At 39.1% G+C, this 16610-nt stretch overlaps 1 protein-coding gene across 2 annotated transcripts in view; it reads right to left on the bottom strand.

The window, feature by feature from the left end:
- The window catches only part of MCM8 (minichromosome maintenance 8 homologous recombination repair factor), a 39119-nt gene that overhangs the window by 815 nt on the left and 21694 nt on the right, over nucleotides 1–16610 (bottom strand). For both annotated transcript variants that reach the window (XM_029222352.1, XM_029222353.1), the window contains exons 11-18: nucleotides 16380–16410; nucleotides 15073–15213; nucleotides 12881–13022; nucleotides 8723–8918; nucleotides 6776–6995; nucleotides 6281–6490; nucleotides 5365–5441; nucleotides 767–956 (exon numbers count right to left, since the gene is read on the bottom strand). In XM_029222352.1, the coding sequence (XP_029078185.1) occupies nucleotides 767–956; nucleotides 5365–5441; nucleotides 6281–6490; nucleotides 6776–6995; nucleotides 8723–8918; nucleotides 12881–13022; nucleotides 15073–15213; nucleotides 16380–16410 (1207 nt within the window). The remainder of the gene's footprint in view (nucleotides 1–766; nucleotides 957–5364; nucleotides 5442–6280; nucleotides 6491–6775; nucleotides 6996–8722; nucleotides 8919–12880; nucleotides 13023–15072; nucleotides 15214–16379; nucleotides 16411–16610) is intronic.

Genomic DNA, 16610 nt, shown 5'->3' with positions numbered 1-16610 from the left:
CGGGCCTCTCACTGTTGTGGCCTCTCCCGTTGCGGAGCACAGGCTCCAGACGCGCAGGCTCAGCGGCCATGGCTCACGGGCCCAGCCGCTCCGCAGCATGTGGGATCTTCCCGGACCGGGGCACGAATCCGTGTCCCCTGCATCGGCAGGCGGACCCTCAACCACTGCACCACCAGGGAAGCCCCCCAACATCTTCTTAAAAAAAAAAAAAGGATTACAGGCTGTACATTTAAAAATAAATAACTCCAGTTTGCAGAGAATCTTCTATATTTATTTTAGCTTAGCTTCAAAACAAAAATTAGACTAACTTTTGAAATTGAGTGAGCAATTTTCTGTATAAACTGTTTTACGTGTTTAAAGTGCTATTACACCTATTTTCACTAAAACTTTTAAGTAGGTAGAGCAGGTGGAATCATGTCCATTTAACAAATGAGAAAACTGAGGTTCAACGATTTATAAGGATGATGACTTGCCCACAGGGATTGCCAGGAAAACATGGAAACTGAGTCCTGCTATGATGTTTTCCCCTATCAAGATGCTGAAAACTCTTTAGTAGGTATGAATTTTAGATAAAAACTGTTTTTCTGAAGCTCTAAGCAGCTAATTTTATATCTTAAAGAAAACAAGCCTGTATTTTTAAGTACTCCAAAGACACCTATTCTGTTCTTTTAATCCAAATCTTTTGATATTTAAATATTCTACTATATTAATAAAGGCCTCCTGAAATTATTATAAAAAGATTTACTAATTATTTGGTTTATCATACCTGAATGTTTAGCTCTTTGGCAATCTGCCGAAGTTGATGAAATTGAAATAAATTATTGTAAGTTCTTTCAGCAATGTTGTTGAGAGTGGAAATAAATCTTTTTGCTGTTGACCTGTTGCTCATTCCAGAACCATGCTGGGATCGTTCAAAATCTAGGTTCCCAAATTCATCAGAGTAAGTTCCTAACATGCTTATGGGAAGGAAGAAAAACAAAGTTACCCAGTGTGGCACAGCTAAAGAAATTTTTGTCCCAGGCCTCCAGGTTATAAGAAGAAAAATATGGGGCTTCCCTGGTGGCGCAGTGGTTGAGAGTTCGCCTGCCGATGCAAGGGACACGGGTTTGTGCCCCGGTCCGGGAAGATCCCACATGCCGCGGAGCGGCTGGGCCCATGAGCCATGGCCGCTGAGCCTGCGCGTCTGGAGCCTGTGCCCCGCAACGGGAGAGGCCCCAACAGTGAGAGGCCCGCGTACCGCAAAAACAAAAAAAAAACAAACAAAAAAATTGTGTAAGTAGCCCTGAGGCTCACATAACAAAGATTTAAACATGTATATTTATTGAGTGGCCACTGTGTAATTCACTATGTATTAACAGTTTGGGGATAAAAATATTTTGGACAGTTACCACTTTTAAGAAACTCCCTATATTTGCAAAGAGAAATGCATAAAAATACAAAGTTGATAGGCTACAATATAAATACCTGGAACATTCTTTTTTTTTTTTTTTTTTTTTGCGGTACGCGGTCCTCTCACTGTTGTGGCTTCTCCAGTTGCGGAGCACAGGCTCTGGATGCGTAGGCTCAGCAGCCATGGCTCACGGGCCCAGCCGCTCTGCGGCATGTGGGATACTCCCAGACCGGGGCACGAACCCATGTCCCCTGCATCGGCAGGAGGACTCTCGACCACTGCGCCACCAGGGAAGCCCTGGAACATTCTTTTTGATTCATGAAAAAAGAAATTCTAAACATACTAAATTTAGGCTTCACTTGGTAAAGATGTGTTCCAGCTCCTAATGCAGCATCTGGCAAATAAAAGGTGTTGAAAAATACTCTGGATAATGAACTAGAAAGGTTCTGCTGAGTTGCAGTAATGATAGATATTAAAGGATATGCCTATTACTCCAGCTCTCTGCTGCTTTCCTCCTATTTTCACAGTATCATCAAGGAAAGAAATATGTACTTGACAGTAAATTTTAGTCAGAAGTCTGAAAGTACTGGTTAGACATACAATTAGCCAGCCCTGTTGCTGATTCCCTGCCTGAATTCTCTGCCTATAAATGAGACATATGTAGTCTCACAGCCAGGCTCATAGGCAAAGATGTTATTTAATCAGGAATTAATTAGTCAAATATACATTGGTCACTTCCGAGGCAGTAGGCTTATCGTGGTGAACAAAATAGGTGCAATCCCTGCCTTTAAGGAGCTCACAGGAATGAGTTTAAAGGGTTACTAAAAACACAGCTTCATTTTGTTCCCTGAATAGATAGGAGCCCACATGAAAGAGAATGAACTGTACAAATAGGAATATGAGTCATCCAAGATTGTAATAATTGATAAAACAATTTGATGAATGTGTGTTTCCCCTAGATATATAGTATAATCTTATTTATGATTAACTACTTTACCATATACTTATTTCTCATAAAACGTTATCACAAATGCTTTAGGCTACTATGTTAATTATAATAGCTAATATTTACCTTAATTATATTTATTTACCATGTGCTATCCTACTTAGTCCTTCCAGCAACCCTATGACTTAGGGACTATTCTTTTTTTTTTTTCTTTTTTTTTTTTGGGGGGGGACTATTCTTATTCCCATTTTATAGATGAAGAAACAAAGCCTTGGAAGGTTAAGTGACTTGCCAAAGTTACACAGCTAATGAGTGGCATATCTGTGATTTGAAGAAAAGTATGTAAAATATGAGTTACTTTCCTTAAATAGAAAAAACTCTCACAATGATCTCTTAACCTTTGAAGGTGGCTCTGTTCTCTTCTGCTTCCTAGTTTATTTCCAATTTTAAGAGAAAGCTTATGTGAACTGTTGCCCATAAATATGTGGTTTTTATAGCTATGTGCTCTGATAATTGTGATGTATTGTCACAGTTTAGATTTTTCTTATTTAGGCTTCTGCTTCCCAGTTAAAATGTAATTTTACAGGTTCCAAACCACGTTAAGGGCAAACATTCAAAAGTTGAGGAGACAGAAACTCTGAAATGGGGACTTCCCTGGTGGTCTAGGGGTTAAGACTCTATGCTTCCACTGCAGGCGGCACATGTTCCATCCCTGGTCAGGGAACTAAGATCCCACATGCCACACAGTGCAGCCAAAAAACAAAACAAAAACAAAAGAAACTCTCAAATGGAAGATTTAATGAATGAAAAATGATTACTAAGATCAACCTTACCATTAATGCAGTACATTTACTGAGGGCCTACTGTGTGCTAGGCATCAGTCTGGGCCCTGGGAGTACATGGTAAATGCGACAGATAAGGTCCCTTCTCTCAGAGTTTAGACTGAGAACAGAAAGCATGTTAAGTATCACAAAGCAGATAATTCACGATCTAGTCTCAACGTGTTTAACTGGGTCTTGATCTCTACCATGGAAATAATGCCAGGTAACTCCAATCATTTGGAATCAAACTAGCCTCTTTTTTCCCTGAAAATTTTTATAAAAGTTAATAAACGCTCAAGCAATTCAGGGAAACAAACTGGAAATCTCATGTGGGTGCTATTTACACTTAATAATGAGAACTCTTTTTTCAGGAGCCCTGAAGAAAACTAACAGCCTGATGCTAATTCAGTTTAAACCAGCAAGGCAACTTTGAGAAGTAGAAACAAATACAAGTTCCACAAGGAAAAGCACATGTAAATACTGTCTGACATGAGTATTCAGACATGCATAACTATTCATAAATGAGCACTGTAGTATTTTTATTGAAAAGGCAATTAGAACATAATATACCTTGCTTAAGTATAATGCTCAGATATGAGAACTAATCCATGTTGCCCACACACCTGTGGATTTACTGTAGAGAAACACCAGATTGGCTGCTTGAGGCAAAGTTTGGGGTCTGAGGCCTTGGGAGGGTGACAAAGGGTAAAGCCTCAAAAACCAAATGCTACAGGTGAAGGAGAGTGGCTGGGGTAGTCTGACCCTTGATTTGCTTGACTGCCAACAGTCTATGAAGTAGAAGCACATGATACTCTTCAGTAGAGCCAGCCACCAGAAAACCCAAAGAAAGGGCGAGAGAGCATTAAAAAGAAAAGAAAACCAGGAGCGGCAATCTTGGCTCCACTCCCAAAGGTGAAGCACTTAAGGGTACGATGCACAGAAAGAGAAAGACACACATACTCAAGATTGTGAGCAAAGAGGCAGCTTCTTGTCATTAAAAGAGAAGTCCCTGTTGTTGGTGCTTGTTTTCAATTAGGAAAAAATTTTAGAATCCAAGATTTCTAGAATTTTGGTTGGGTTCAGTGACTTACTTTCCTAGTGAAAAAAGGATCTCTATTAGGACTCTCAGTTTCTTATTGGTCTCGTCTCCCAGGAAGTTAGGCCTACTAGAAGTCAGGCAGGCAGCTGGTTTTTGTGGCCATTCCTTTACTTCATATGCTGGTACACTGAGCCCTGGCAGCATGTTGTATGAGAAAGTCTAGTAATTCCTATCTGTTTGCTTATAAATGATCAACTGGAGGGTCTCCAGCACAATGAAGCCAGCCTGGTAAAATTTTCACCTACAAGACCCCTCGAACCCTAGTAGTGAGTCACGTAAAAGAGAAAATTGATGGTTCAAGTGCTGTGTGATGCTAAACCAGTAAGATATTAAGATATATGTTAGGAATTGGTCGAAAGCATTGGTAGTCATTAATTGTTAATAATTTTATTCATTATGAGGCAGTCAGTTACTCTGGGGCCAGCAATAAAAAATTATAAGCTGTCAATTCTTTTTTTTTTTTTTAGCCACACCACGCAACATGTGGGATCTTAGTTCCCTGACCAGGGATGGAACCTGCGCCCCCTGCATTGGCAGCTGTCTTAACCACTGGACTACCAGGGAAGTCTCCAGAGAGGAGATCTTTAAAGTTGTCATCACAAGAAAATAAATTGTAACTGTGCAGTGATGAATGTTACCCAGACTTACTGTGGTGATCATTTTGATATACGTATATCACATACATATATAATATCATTATGTTGTACACCTGAAACTAATAATGGTATATGTCAATTATATCTCAATTGAAAAACAAAGGTACAGAACAGAGTAAGTTATATGCTATTTACAAGAAAGTAATGGGTGTCCTGGTAAAGAGGAAGGGTGGATGGTAAACAGGATGGAGGCAAGCCTTCTCAAAGTATGTTTTTGAATTGATTTTAGAACTATGTGAATGTATTACCCATTCAAAAAAACCTTGTTTTTTAATGTAAAGATTATTTACACAGGAATATTTTAAACCAGTAAAGTACAATTTGTTCCGAGGAAAATAAGTGATCAAATGGGCTAAATAAAAATAATATTGCTTGTCCCAGTTAAATATATAATTTGAGATGGAAAGATGACTGGTATTTCACTTAAAACAGCATTTAAAATGTAATCTTACCTATATTTCATAATTTCAACTATGTCCTCAGCATCTTCTTTGGTTGCTTCCTCTCTCAATTCCAACCTTGCTCGTGCCTTTGAAAGAAAACAACCATCTTCAGATAACAAAAGATAAATATATTTAACATTGATTGAGCAGGTATAGTATGTCTAAGTTTATTTCATTTATTCATTTTACACAAAACTTTTTTGGGAAGAGGGGCTGTAGTATGAAAAGTCACAATTTAAAAAAATTATCTGAAAACTTGAGTATGAAAATTATCACTCATTTTAAAATCTATTGTTATCTACTAAAATAGATTTTAGTAGATAAAAATTTTTTGAACATCTTTCTGAATGCTCATCTAGAAGATTTGATTATGAAATAGACTTGCCTTGAACTTTCAGGAAATCATGCCTAACTAATTTGTTAAAACAACAAAGATGAGTTACTCAGATTCTAGAAGCAAAAAAGCTCAAACTCTGATCCAGCTAATTTTAACTGCCAGAGTTCTCTTAGCATTCCATAATTGTGAATAGATGTTACTGCCGTTAGAAAAACAGGCACTTACAGACCTGTTGTATATAAAATCAAATACTCCTAAGATATTTGACACATTCCATGTTCCCATATGCTCACTTTTGAATCCCCAAATCCTTAGTTAACCTAAGCAATCTTCAAACTTCAAGAGTCTCCTAAGTGTCATTAAAGGAAAAAAAAACCCATTGCATAAGTAACTGGTCCTGCTTCGAAAAAAGTGGTTAAACTTTGATTGTTAAGTATATGACAACCCTTTTAAAAAAAATGTATCCACCCATTTCTAATGTCTCTCAGTAGGAAGAAAAGCAAATCATTACACAGAAAATTGAGAGAAATCTTATCACCCTCTACTCCCTTTTTAAGCCAAAAGAATGTGAACTTAAAATCAACGAACCTCTGTTAGACGAATCAAAGATTCCAGCTGCCTAGTAGTGATTGGTGAGCTATTTAACCGCTGGCTCTGTTTCCGGAGCTCAAGGTAAAAATCCTGAAGAATTTGAGTAGCTTCTGTGGATAGCTTTGGAGAGACATACTGCCGAGCATAACCAATGTACTTTCTCAATAGCTGGTGGGGAATTGGATCTATTGTTTCTCCAGGAACCACCTAAAGCATGATAAAAAGGCCCAAGATTACAAAGATAAGTAGCAAATAAAATCTTTCTGCTAAAATAACTTGTTTAGATAAATAGACCAAATAAGCCAAACACTGTAGTTCTAGCTCTCAGTCTAGTTGACTCAGATTATTTCAACTGAACTTTATATAAACTCTAGTATTATAATATAAAAGGTATTTGCTATGAAAGTTTACATACTACTGCTCTACAACAAGCAACACACTGAACTCTGACATTCAAACAAAACTGAACTGAATGATTAAGAAGCAGCATACCTTTAGTCTTTCTGATAGTGGTTTATCAGAAACCACTTCAAGTATAGAAGTATTTGAATCTTGACTATTCATACGAGCTACTGTGGCACTGCTAACAGCTCTCTGCTTTCCAGCCCTTATTGCAATCACATGTTCAGAGAGTAAATGATCATGATCCTCATTTGGGGTGTCTAACAGGATAAAGACTAAATCAAATCTGGATAGTAGGGCACTCCCCATTCTAAAGGTGTGAAAGAAAGAAGAAACAGTGATCGGAATTAAAACAAACAGAAAACCTAGAAAACTGTTTACTCACTTGCTTACTAATCAAGTTCCAGGTAGAACTTAAAAAAAAGAAAATGAAGCTTTAGGTTAAAGAAACAAGCAATAGCTTCTGGATTCAATATACCCACCAACTCCAGAGACACACCAGGTCACATGTGCACAGCCTTATATGTACCTACATCGGTATGTTGAGGACGCAGTCTTTTCTCACACCAGCAAAACCACTAAATTCTTCTCTATATCACTCCCTATGATTTAGGACCATTGAACTTGTAAGCTAGAATGCTACATGATACATCGAAGGTTATCTGGATGAGTAGTTCTTAATCTTTTATATTTCCTGTCTCACCAAAACATTGAGTCTCTCAAAGTACCTATGCCCATTTAGAAGCAAAAATACCACTTTTTCTTAAAGGGGCATTTATATGTCTATTAATCATTATAGTAAAAGTGCTGTGTTTTACTTAGTCATTTCTAAATTTACCAACCAGATAACTCCTTTGAGACCAACAAACTGAAATCCAGAGAGGTTAAAGAATTGGACCAACATCCTAGTGGTACCACTAAAAACCAGAATCCAAGTTCCCTGGATCCTTGTTCAATAAGATCTTTCCAATTACAGGACTTGGTCATTTTATTAAGAAACACTAACAGACGGCTTTTTTGGTGGTAGTACAGAAATACCCAGGATCTAAAAGTACAATTGTGTTTTTTACTATGTACCATTCCTACAATAAGAGTATTTATTATTAAATATTAGAAAATTAGCTTTTTGTTTCCCACTAGAATTTAAAGTTCCAATTTTTTACATGAGGCATCTTTTTGTCTTTTTCTCACTTATGCATCGCTTGAGGCTATTTTCCCCTCCCCATACATTTTGTCCAACCTGTACAGAACAAGAGAAAGCATACACACACCCAGATATAAACACTGGTTTTGGAAAAAAGTGGGATCCACATATACAGATAAGTGTGTAATGTGCTCCTGTCACTTAACCATAAAGCACAGACATGTTCCCCTATCACAGTACATACAAAGCTACCTTCATTCTCCTAATTGCTACTTTCCACAGTACAGTCTTATTATCTAGTTCAAGCACTTCCCTACCGATGGGGGCACTTCAAGTTATTTCCAATCTTTGGCGTGATAAACAATGCCATAAGACCCACCCTGTCAACATATCTTTGTGCACTCTTGTGCCTATTTCTGTGAGTATAATTCCTAAAAGAATTGGCTAGAACAAACAGAATATATTTAAAATAGTGATAAACATGTCAAGCTGTCCTTCAAAATGCTAAACTATGTATGTGAGAACCCATTTCGCCACCCCATTGCCAATAATGATTAATATTTAAAATATCTGCCAATCTGGTAGATGTCAATAGCACTTCATTGTTTTATTCTTTTATTTTATTTTGGGCTTGCCATGTGGCATGCAGGATCTTAGTTCCCTGATAAGGGATCGAACCCGTGCCCCCTGCATTGGGAGCGTGGAGTCTTAACCATTGGACTGCCAGGGAGGTCCCAGCACTTCACTGTTTTAACGTGCAGTGTTCTAATACATTTTTGTCCATTTATTGGAAACTTGCAACTTCTGTGAACTCTCCATTTATGCCCTCAGTTATCTTCTTCATATCTATAGGCATTCAATATATTAAAGTATAAATATTTGAAGAGGCTTACTTTAAATTCTCAGAAACTGTTTTGGCTTTATTGTAGTGTCCTCCTACTGGATTGGCAGCAGCAATAATGGAAGTTCTTGCAGGAAGGCTGCAAACTACGCCAGCCTTAGCGAGACTAATACATTGCTGTTCCATGGCTTCTAACAAGGCTTGATGTTGATTCCCCATCTTATCAAATTCATCTATTCCACAGATACCTACAACCACAGTAAAATAATTCAGACAAAATATATTCCTTTCGTCAAGTTTCAAACCTGACAAGATAGAAATTATTCCACAATAAAGCATATTTCCATTAGTTTCCAACAGTTAAGATTATAAAATGTCATACAGTACAAACTTTGTGCTTGTTCTACAGCAAATAAAATATTTATCTTATTTAACTGTTATATAATATTTAGTCATTTAGCATTTTCCTTGGGCAAGGCACTATGTGGTGAGGGTTACAAAAATGAAGATATGAGAGTGACCCTCAAAAAGCTTAAAGGCTTAAATTTGAACAGATAAGATATATATACACATTTAAGATAGCATATTTTAACAACTATAATATATACGCATAATCATATGAATTTTCTGGGGGTGGGGTGGAGTTAAAAGAGGAAGGAGAATCTGGAAAGGTTTCAAGAAAAAGGTGCTATTTGAGCTGGGTCCTTTGGGAACAGTGGACAGCATGATTTGGGAAGGAACACAAAGCCTCTAAAGTCAGAATCTGTCTAGAGTGCAGTTCTCAGCAATGCCAGGTGTTGACTGTACAACTGTAGAGTTAACTGTACACTTAACCTCTTTAAACACCATATGAAGACCCACCACTGAACGGGGAGGAGCGGCAGTAAGGAGTATCAGTTTTTAGATTCTACCTATAAGTGATCATACGATAAGTCTCCTTCTCTGTCTGACTTACGTCACTTAGTATGATCGTACCTAGGTCCATTCTAGATAAAACTTTTTTTTTTTTTTTGCGGTACGCGGGCCTGTCACTGTTGTGGCCTCTCCCGTTGCGGAGCACAGGCTCCAGACGCGCAGGCTCAGCGGCCATGGCTCACGGGCCCAGCCGCTCTGCGGCATGTGGAATCCTCCCGGACCGGGGCACGAACCCGTGTCCCCTGCATCGGCAGGCGGACTCTCAACCACTGCGCCACCAGGGAAGCCCGATAAAACATTTTATGTGCCAGGTGTATTACGTCTAAACCACAGGTTTCTGGAGGCCCTCTAACATTACCTTGTAATATTTTTCCTCTGCTTCTCCCCATACCATGAGCAATTTGGTGGTCATGTCCTGAGGGCTTTGCTATGGTTAAATGTCTCTATATCTACTTTATGATCAGTAGGTCCAGGACTCTCTGGAATTGATGGTATTACTGGAAATTCTCAAGATTACTAGTACAGTTCCTCAGAGGTGTGGACAGGGTAGGAACAAAGTCAGGCTACCTCTTTGCCACTTTTCAAAGTTTAACGCAGGAGCTGGCAAACTTTTCCTATAAACGGGCAGATGAAATTTTTTATGTTTTGTGGGCCACATATAGTCTGTCACATATTCTTGGGTTTTTGTTTGTCCTTTACAATCCTTTAAAATAGCTTGTGGACTACACTAAAATAGGCTGAAGGGTGGGTTGACTTGTGGGCTACACTTTGCCAACCCCTGGTTTTAAAGCATAAAGTTTAAGTTGTGAAAATTTTACTCTTTTTCTTGTTTGGCTACAATTGGTATATCTTGTTGCTTTTTTTTCAAACAACTTTTTGGTCATTTCATTAGATATTGAAGAAGGGAAATATTATAAAACAGCTCTATTTCTCGTTTTCTCCCCTGAAAGTCTTCTGTAAATATTTTAGTAGGATCCTATTTTTTAGTAGGATTCTATTTGTTTCTAGAATCTGGTCTCGGCTAATATTCTTTTGTATTTTAACAGTGATATTTTTACCATCATAGTGCTTGGCTCATCTACATAGATTTGAAAGAGAAGGCCATTGGCTTTTTTTTCTTTTTTTACTTTATTTCTTTTATTATTTTTGGCTGCGTTGGGTCTTCATTGCTGCACGCGGGCTTTTCTCTGGTTGCAGCAAGCGGGGGCTACTCTTCGTTGCAGGTCACGGGCTTCTCATTGCAGTGGCTTCTCTTGTTGCAGAGCACGGGCTCTAGGAGCACAGGCTTCAGTAGTTGTGGCTCGCAGGCTCTAGAGCGCAGGCTCAGTAGTTGTGGTGCACGGGCTCAGTTGCTCCGCGGCATGTGGGATCTTCCTGGACCAGGGGTCGAAGCCGTGTTCCCTGCATTGGCAGGCGGATTCTTAACCACTGCGCCACCAGAGAAGCCCCAGCCATGGACTTTTAACACTGTGCATCTTAAATCACATTAGCTATCTGCACAGCTAAATCCTGTATCACCTTCAACTTCTATTTAATGGAAAGTCTGACAGCTTAATAATGAGTAACCTCTTCCTAGTTATTATTTTCTTCACCTGGTAACCTAGCAAAAATACTGTCATTTCTAATGAGCTATATAATAACCAGATATATGTTTGTTGAATTTATGCATTCATCAAATATTTACTGAATGCTTTTTATATATCAATACTATGTTCTAGGCATGCGGGATATAGCACTGTGAAGACAATATTCTCTGTCCTTGTGAAGGTTACATTCTATTCAGTGTTGGGAGGAAGACAATTAAAAAAGTAGACCATATGGTATATTAGAAGGTAAGAAATGCTCTGGAAAGAAAGGTAGAGTAGGGTAGGAGAACAGGGTCTGCTGGTGGGGGTGGTGGGGGTGGTTACAGTGTAAAATGTGGTGTTAAGGGAAGGCCTCACTGGGGTCAGGACTTCTGAACAAAAATTTGAAGGAGGAAAGGAAATAAGCCTTGCAGACTATCTGGAGTAAGAAGGTTCCAAAGTACAAAGGCTGCGATGCAGGAATGTGATGTGCCTGGAGTGCTGATCATATTCAAGGTATAGCAAGGGGGCCAGTGTAGCTGGGGAAGAGGAAACAAGAGGAAAGTAGCAGGTAATGAGGCAAAAGAGGTGATTAAAGGGTGCCTGGGCCACTATCAAACTTGGGCTTTCACTGTGTGAGATGGGAAGGCACTGGAGGGTTTTGAATAGAAGAATAATGTGGTCTAAGTTTTAATGGGATTGCTCTGCCTTATTAAAAACAATAGGAAGGGCAAAGGTGGTCACAGGTATGCCAACTAGGAGATCACAGTAATAATCCATGTGAGAGATGATGGCGTCTTGGATTGGGGTAGCAGCAGTGGAGAGGTGGTTGGATACTGGTTATATCTGGAAGGTAGAGCCAAAAAGATTTGCTGACAGACTGGATGTGAGGTATGAGAAAAAGTCAAGAATGTCTTCACGTTTTCTGATATGAGCAAATAAAAGGATGGAAGTGTCATTTACTAAGATGGGAAACACTGTAAGAAGAATAGGTTGAAAGGGAAGATCAAGATTTTGGTTTTGGACACACTAAGTTTGAGAAAGCTGTAGAGATACTGCATAGGCAAGGGGAAATATGTGCCTGGAGTTCAAGGGGGAGGAAACATAAATTTGGAAAATTTCAGGATATATGTAGGTAAAGAGCTATGAAGCTAGATAAGATCATCAAGAAGGTAAGTACAGACTGAGAAGAAAATAGTACAAAAACTAAGTTATCCTGAGGAGCCAACCAGTTAAAACGTTGGGGAGACGAAGAACAAGTAAAGACTGAGACTGAACAGTGAATAAAAGTAAGAGGAAAACCAGAAGAGTGCAGTGTCCTTGAAACCAAGGAGATACAGTATTCACTGAGGCAGCAGTGATCAGCTGTGTCAAACATGGCTGACAGGTACTAGATTTAGAAATGTGATGTCACTGGCAAACTGGAAGGAATGAATGACCTCAGCTGGACTGGAACCTGGGCACTGCCTGATACATGCACAGGAATATGTTTTCCCAATAGGGTTAAAGCATCACAAAGAGAAATTTAGGTAGCAAAGGCCAACTGGCGATCTCTTCCTGCTGAGCCTTCCAACTAGATTTCTTATAAACTATCCATCATATCCTAAAAAAACAAACAAACAAAATGATGAGATGTGTATTTCTAGTTTTTCTGGCACTCATTCTTAATTGAAAAGGAAAGGGCTTAAAAAAAAAAAGCCCCAAAATTATTATTTGCTTTGGCCTCTTACCTTGATCACCAAGTACCAGGGCACCAGCTTCCAAAGCAAAATCTCCAGAGGAACTATCTTTTGAAAGAGTTACAGTCAACCCAGAGGTAGTTGTGGTATTACCACAAACATACACGCCACGTGGAGCAACACTGCACACTGCCTAATGAAACAAAGAGTTTAAGAGAATCAACCAAAGTAAAAGGGAAATAATAGCTATAGTAGTTGCTCACAAATATTAGCTATATGCCAGGTATTCTTCTAAGAGCTTTACTGTACAATCTTCACCACCACAGTAAGACGAAGGTAACACTCCTATTACTGATGTAGAAACTAAGGTCTGAAGAGAGTAACTTACACAGCTATGAAGGTGTGACGTCAGGATTCAATCAAACCCAGGCAGCCTGATTCTGAAGTCTGTGGTCATGTGAATACTCTACACAATTCCATTTTATGCTTCATTTTCAAGTTCAAATAGCAAAAATGTAAGTACTAAGTTTAGTTTCAGAGACTCCAATGCTTGTTTAAACATCAGGTAATAAAATGGCTCAACAGTGCTCACCTTCTGAGTAAATAAGATACGGCACGACAGAAAAGTAGTTAAATGACACAACAGCTAAAAGTATGGATCTCTGGAGTCAGACAGACCTGTTTAAATCCTGGCTCTACCATGCATCTACTGGTGGTGCTGCTCTTGAACCTCTCGGAGCCTCAGCTTCCTTATAGTTTATCACATACTGCCTTGAGGAATAAATGAGATCGTATATGCAAGGCACTTAACCTGGTACCTGGCATACAATACATGCCCCGTGCAAGGCTGCTGTCCACAGCTGTGCACCCCACAACCTTAGGAGACAGCACTTACACTGCTATCTATGTCAATAGTGCGCTCTGGACTTGCGTAGCATACAACCCAAGTGATGCTTCGGTGCCTAGCTAAATAAATGGTAGCTATCATTATTTTTGTTACTTGTAATTCCTTAGTTGTTAGTTTGAGAGTATGATGGCTTGCTAAATGGTCAAAGGAAAACATAATTTAAAAATATAAACAACTCATAACTGTTAGTGTTAGCCTAATTTTTAAAAACCTTGGCTTAGTGGGGCTAGCAGACTTACATGCAATTCAGATCCCCACATGCACTTTTACATGCATATTCTACCTAAGTATATACTGTTTTCATTTTTACTATCAACTCTGTTTCAGCTATAACTGGGTACTCTATGCCTCAGTTGTCAGGCTTATAGCATGTGTTCAGAACAGAATTAAAAAAAAAAAGTTGACCCAACTGGCCAAAATGAACAAAACTAGGAAACACAGGATTAAATAAATATCAGATTAGGAATTAAAATGATAACTGATTTAACACTCAGCCATAGGGAATAAATAATGACTCTGACATGAAGGACAGTAGGTTTATAATACAATGAGATCAAGAGTTTTCAATCCTGGCTGCACTTCAGAATCACCTGTGTTTATAAACATGCAGATGCTAGGACCCTAACCCAGAGATTCTTAATTCTTAATACCGGGGACGGCCACGGTATTTTCGAAAATCTCCAAAGGTGATAGTGATATGCATTGCTGGCTTACCAGGTGTCACTCCAAGGAAACCAGAAGCACTCCAACCAGCTGCATTTTCTAGGGCCAGCATAAGCCCTGGAGGGGAGAACTACTAGGCTCTGATTGGCACAGCCAAAATCATCTTGGGGACCAACAACAGACTGGTCATAGAAGTTTCCTTGTTTTAGACTCAGAAAGAAGCAGTGGAGATGGATAGGACAGATCTCTTACTTTTATCAGACTATTCTTAAAGCCCAATACAGTGTTTATGTAGCTGTATGAAGAGATAACGGGTTACCCTGCTTTACTTTCTTGAACTATTCTTTTCATAGGTGAGGTCACAACAACAAAGACTAGCAAAGCAACGCTGGATACAAAAAAGGGGGTTAGGGGAATAGTTAATATTTCACAATAGTTGACATCTTAACAGAGCAGCATGCTTGTGCAGCCTGAGTGACAGGAGACTGGCTCAATTTGAAAAGATGGCCAGATACAAGTTATATATTATTCACACAAACCCCAACTCACTCACACTACCTGACAAATAATATCCTCTGGAACACAAACACTGTATGTTTTAAGAAAATTCACTTGTGAATTAGTCATGCATTTTATAAGCAAAAGGTCAAATACTAAATGTCTGATTTCCTACCTGTAGCATCTGACTCTTTCCCAAGCCTGGGTCTCCAACAACAAGGACATGTGGGTCTCCTCGAATTGGAATTCTGTTTTTGTCATCTGCATATTTCTGGCTTCCTCCAAAGAGTGCTAACGCCAAACCTGCTTTAACAAGCTCAGATGTGAAAGAAGAGAGAGAAAAAACAAGTGAGAAAAACATAAAGATGACTAGCAAAAGGGGTGCTCCTCTGATGTTTACATTTGTGTGTGGATTCTCTTTTTTTAAAGCATGATTGAACTTTGTTTTTTTTTCTTTTCCTAAGAAAAGTAAGTCTAAAAATATAAACTTCTTTAATGTAAATGATTAAAAAGCTTAGGGCTTCCCTGATGGCGCAGTGGTTGAGAGACCGCCTGCCGATGCAGGGGACATGGGTTCGTGCCCCGGTCCAGGAAGATCCCACATGCCGCCGAGCGGCTGGCCCCATGAGCCATGGCCGCTGAGCCTGCGCGTCCGGAGCCTGTGCTCCGCAACGGGAGAGGCCACAACGGTGAGAGGCCCGCGTACCGCAAAACAAAAACAAAAACAATAAAAAGCCTAAATTAGAAAGCATATAAAATCAGGTATCTTAAAAGTCACTGAGTGAAGACCTACCTTGCCAGGCATTGAATCCATTCCACAAAACTGAGAAATCTTTGTTAATTTCTGCTTTAACATTTACAGTGTCCAGAGTCACTTTAAAAAAAGATCATTCCTATTGACTCTAATTGGTAAGCAGCTCTGTCTTACAAGGGGCTGTAGTTTGTCTTTCATATCATCCATTTATGGAGAATAATGATTCATATTAAAATATGAGGGACCTCCTTGGTGGCGCAGTGGTTAAAAATCCACCTTCCAATGCAGGGGACACAGGTTTGAGCCCTGGTCCGGGAAGATCCCACATGCTACGGAGCAACTAAGCGTGTGCGCCACAACTACTGAGCCTGCATTCCAGAGCCTGCAAGCAACAACTACTGAGCCCACACGCCACAACTACTGAAGTCCGCGCACCTAGAGCCCACACTCTGCAACAGGAGAAGCCACCGCAGTGAGAAGCCCGCACACGGCAACAAAGAGTAGCCTCTGCTTGCCACAACCGGAGAAAAGCCCATGCACATCAATGAAGACCCAACAGAGACAAAGAAAATAAATTAATTTAAAAAAATACTAAACTTAATTGCTTTAAATAAATAAATAAAATATAAATAACTGTCCAACAGAAATGACTATTATTTGTGATATCTCTATATACTATTTTTGCCAAATTTATGTATTTTTGAGCAAAGAGGAAGTCAAATACTTACTTCATGACCAAAAATGACAGGGCAAAGTGAGCTGAAAAACAGAATATGACTTATAAATTCTAACTTACATTTCAGTGATACACTAGAAGATCTACTTTACAATTTGCTTAACTTGCTTTATTTAGCATCAAAAGAAAATAGTAAAAAATAAAAATTTACATCTCCTCAAACAACTCAAGAAATTTTATTTTAACAGTAAATTTATCAAAATTCTTGGTGAATCTATAAAGG

The sequence above is a fragment of the Monodon monoceros genome, unplaced genomic scaffold (assembly GCF_005190385.1).
Source record: "Monodon monoceros isolate NGI ecotype Baffin Bay Population unplaced genomic scaffold, NGI_Narwhal_1 Super_Scaffold_13, whole genome shotgun sequence".
In the NCBI taxonomy this organism is placed as follows: Eukaryota; Metazoa; Chordata; class Mammalia; order Artiodactyla; family Monodontidae; genus Monodon; species Monodon monoceros.
The sequence above is the reverse complement of the archived record's forward strand: the minus strand, read 5'-3'. Positions and strand labels throughout refer to the sequence as shown.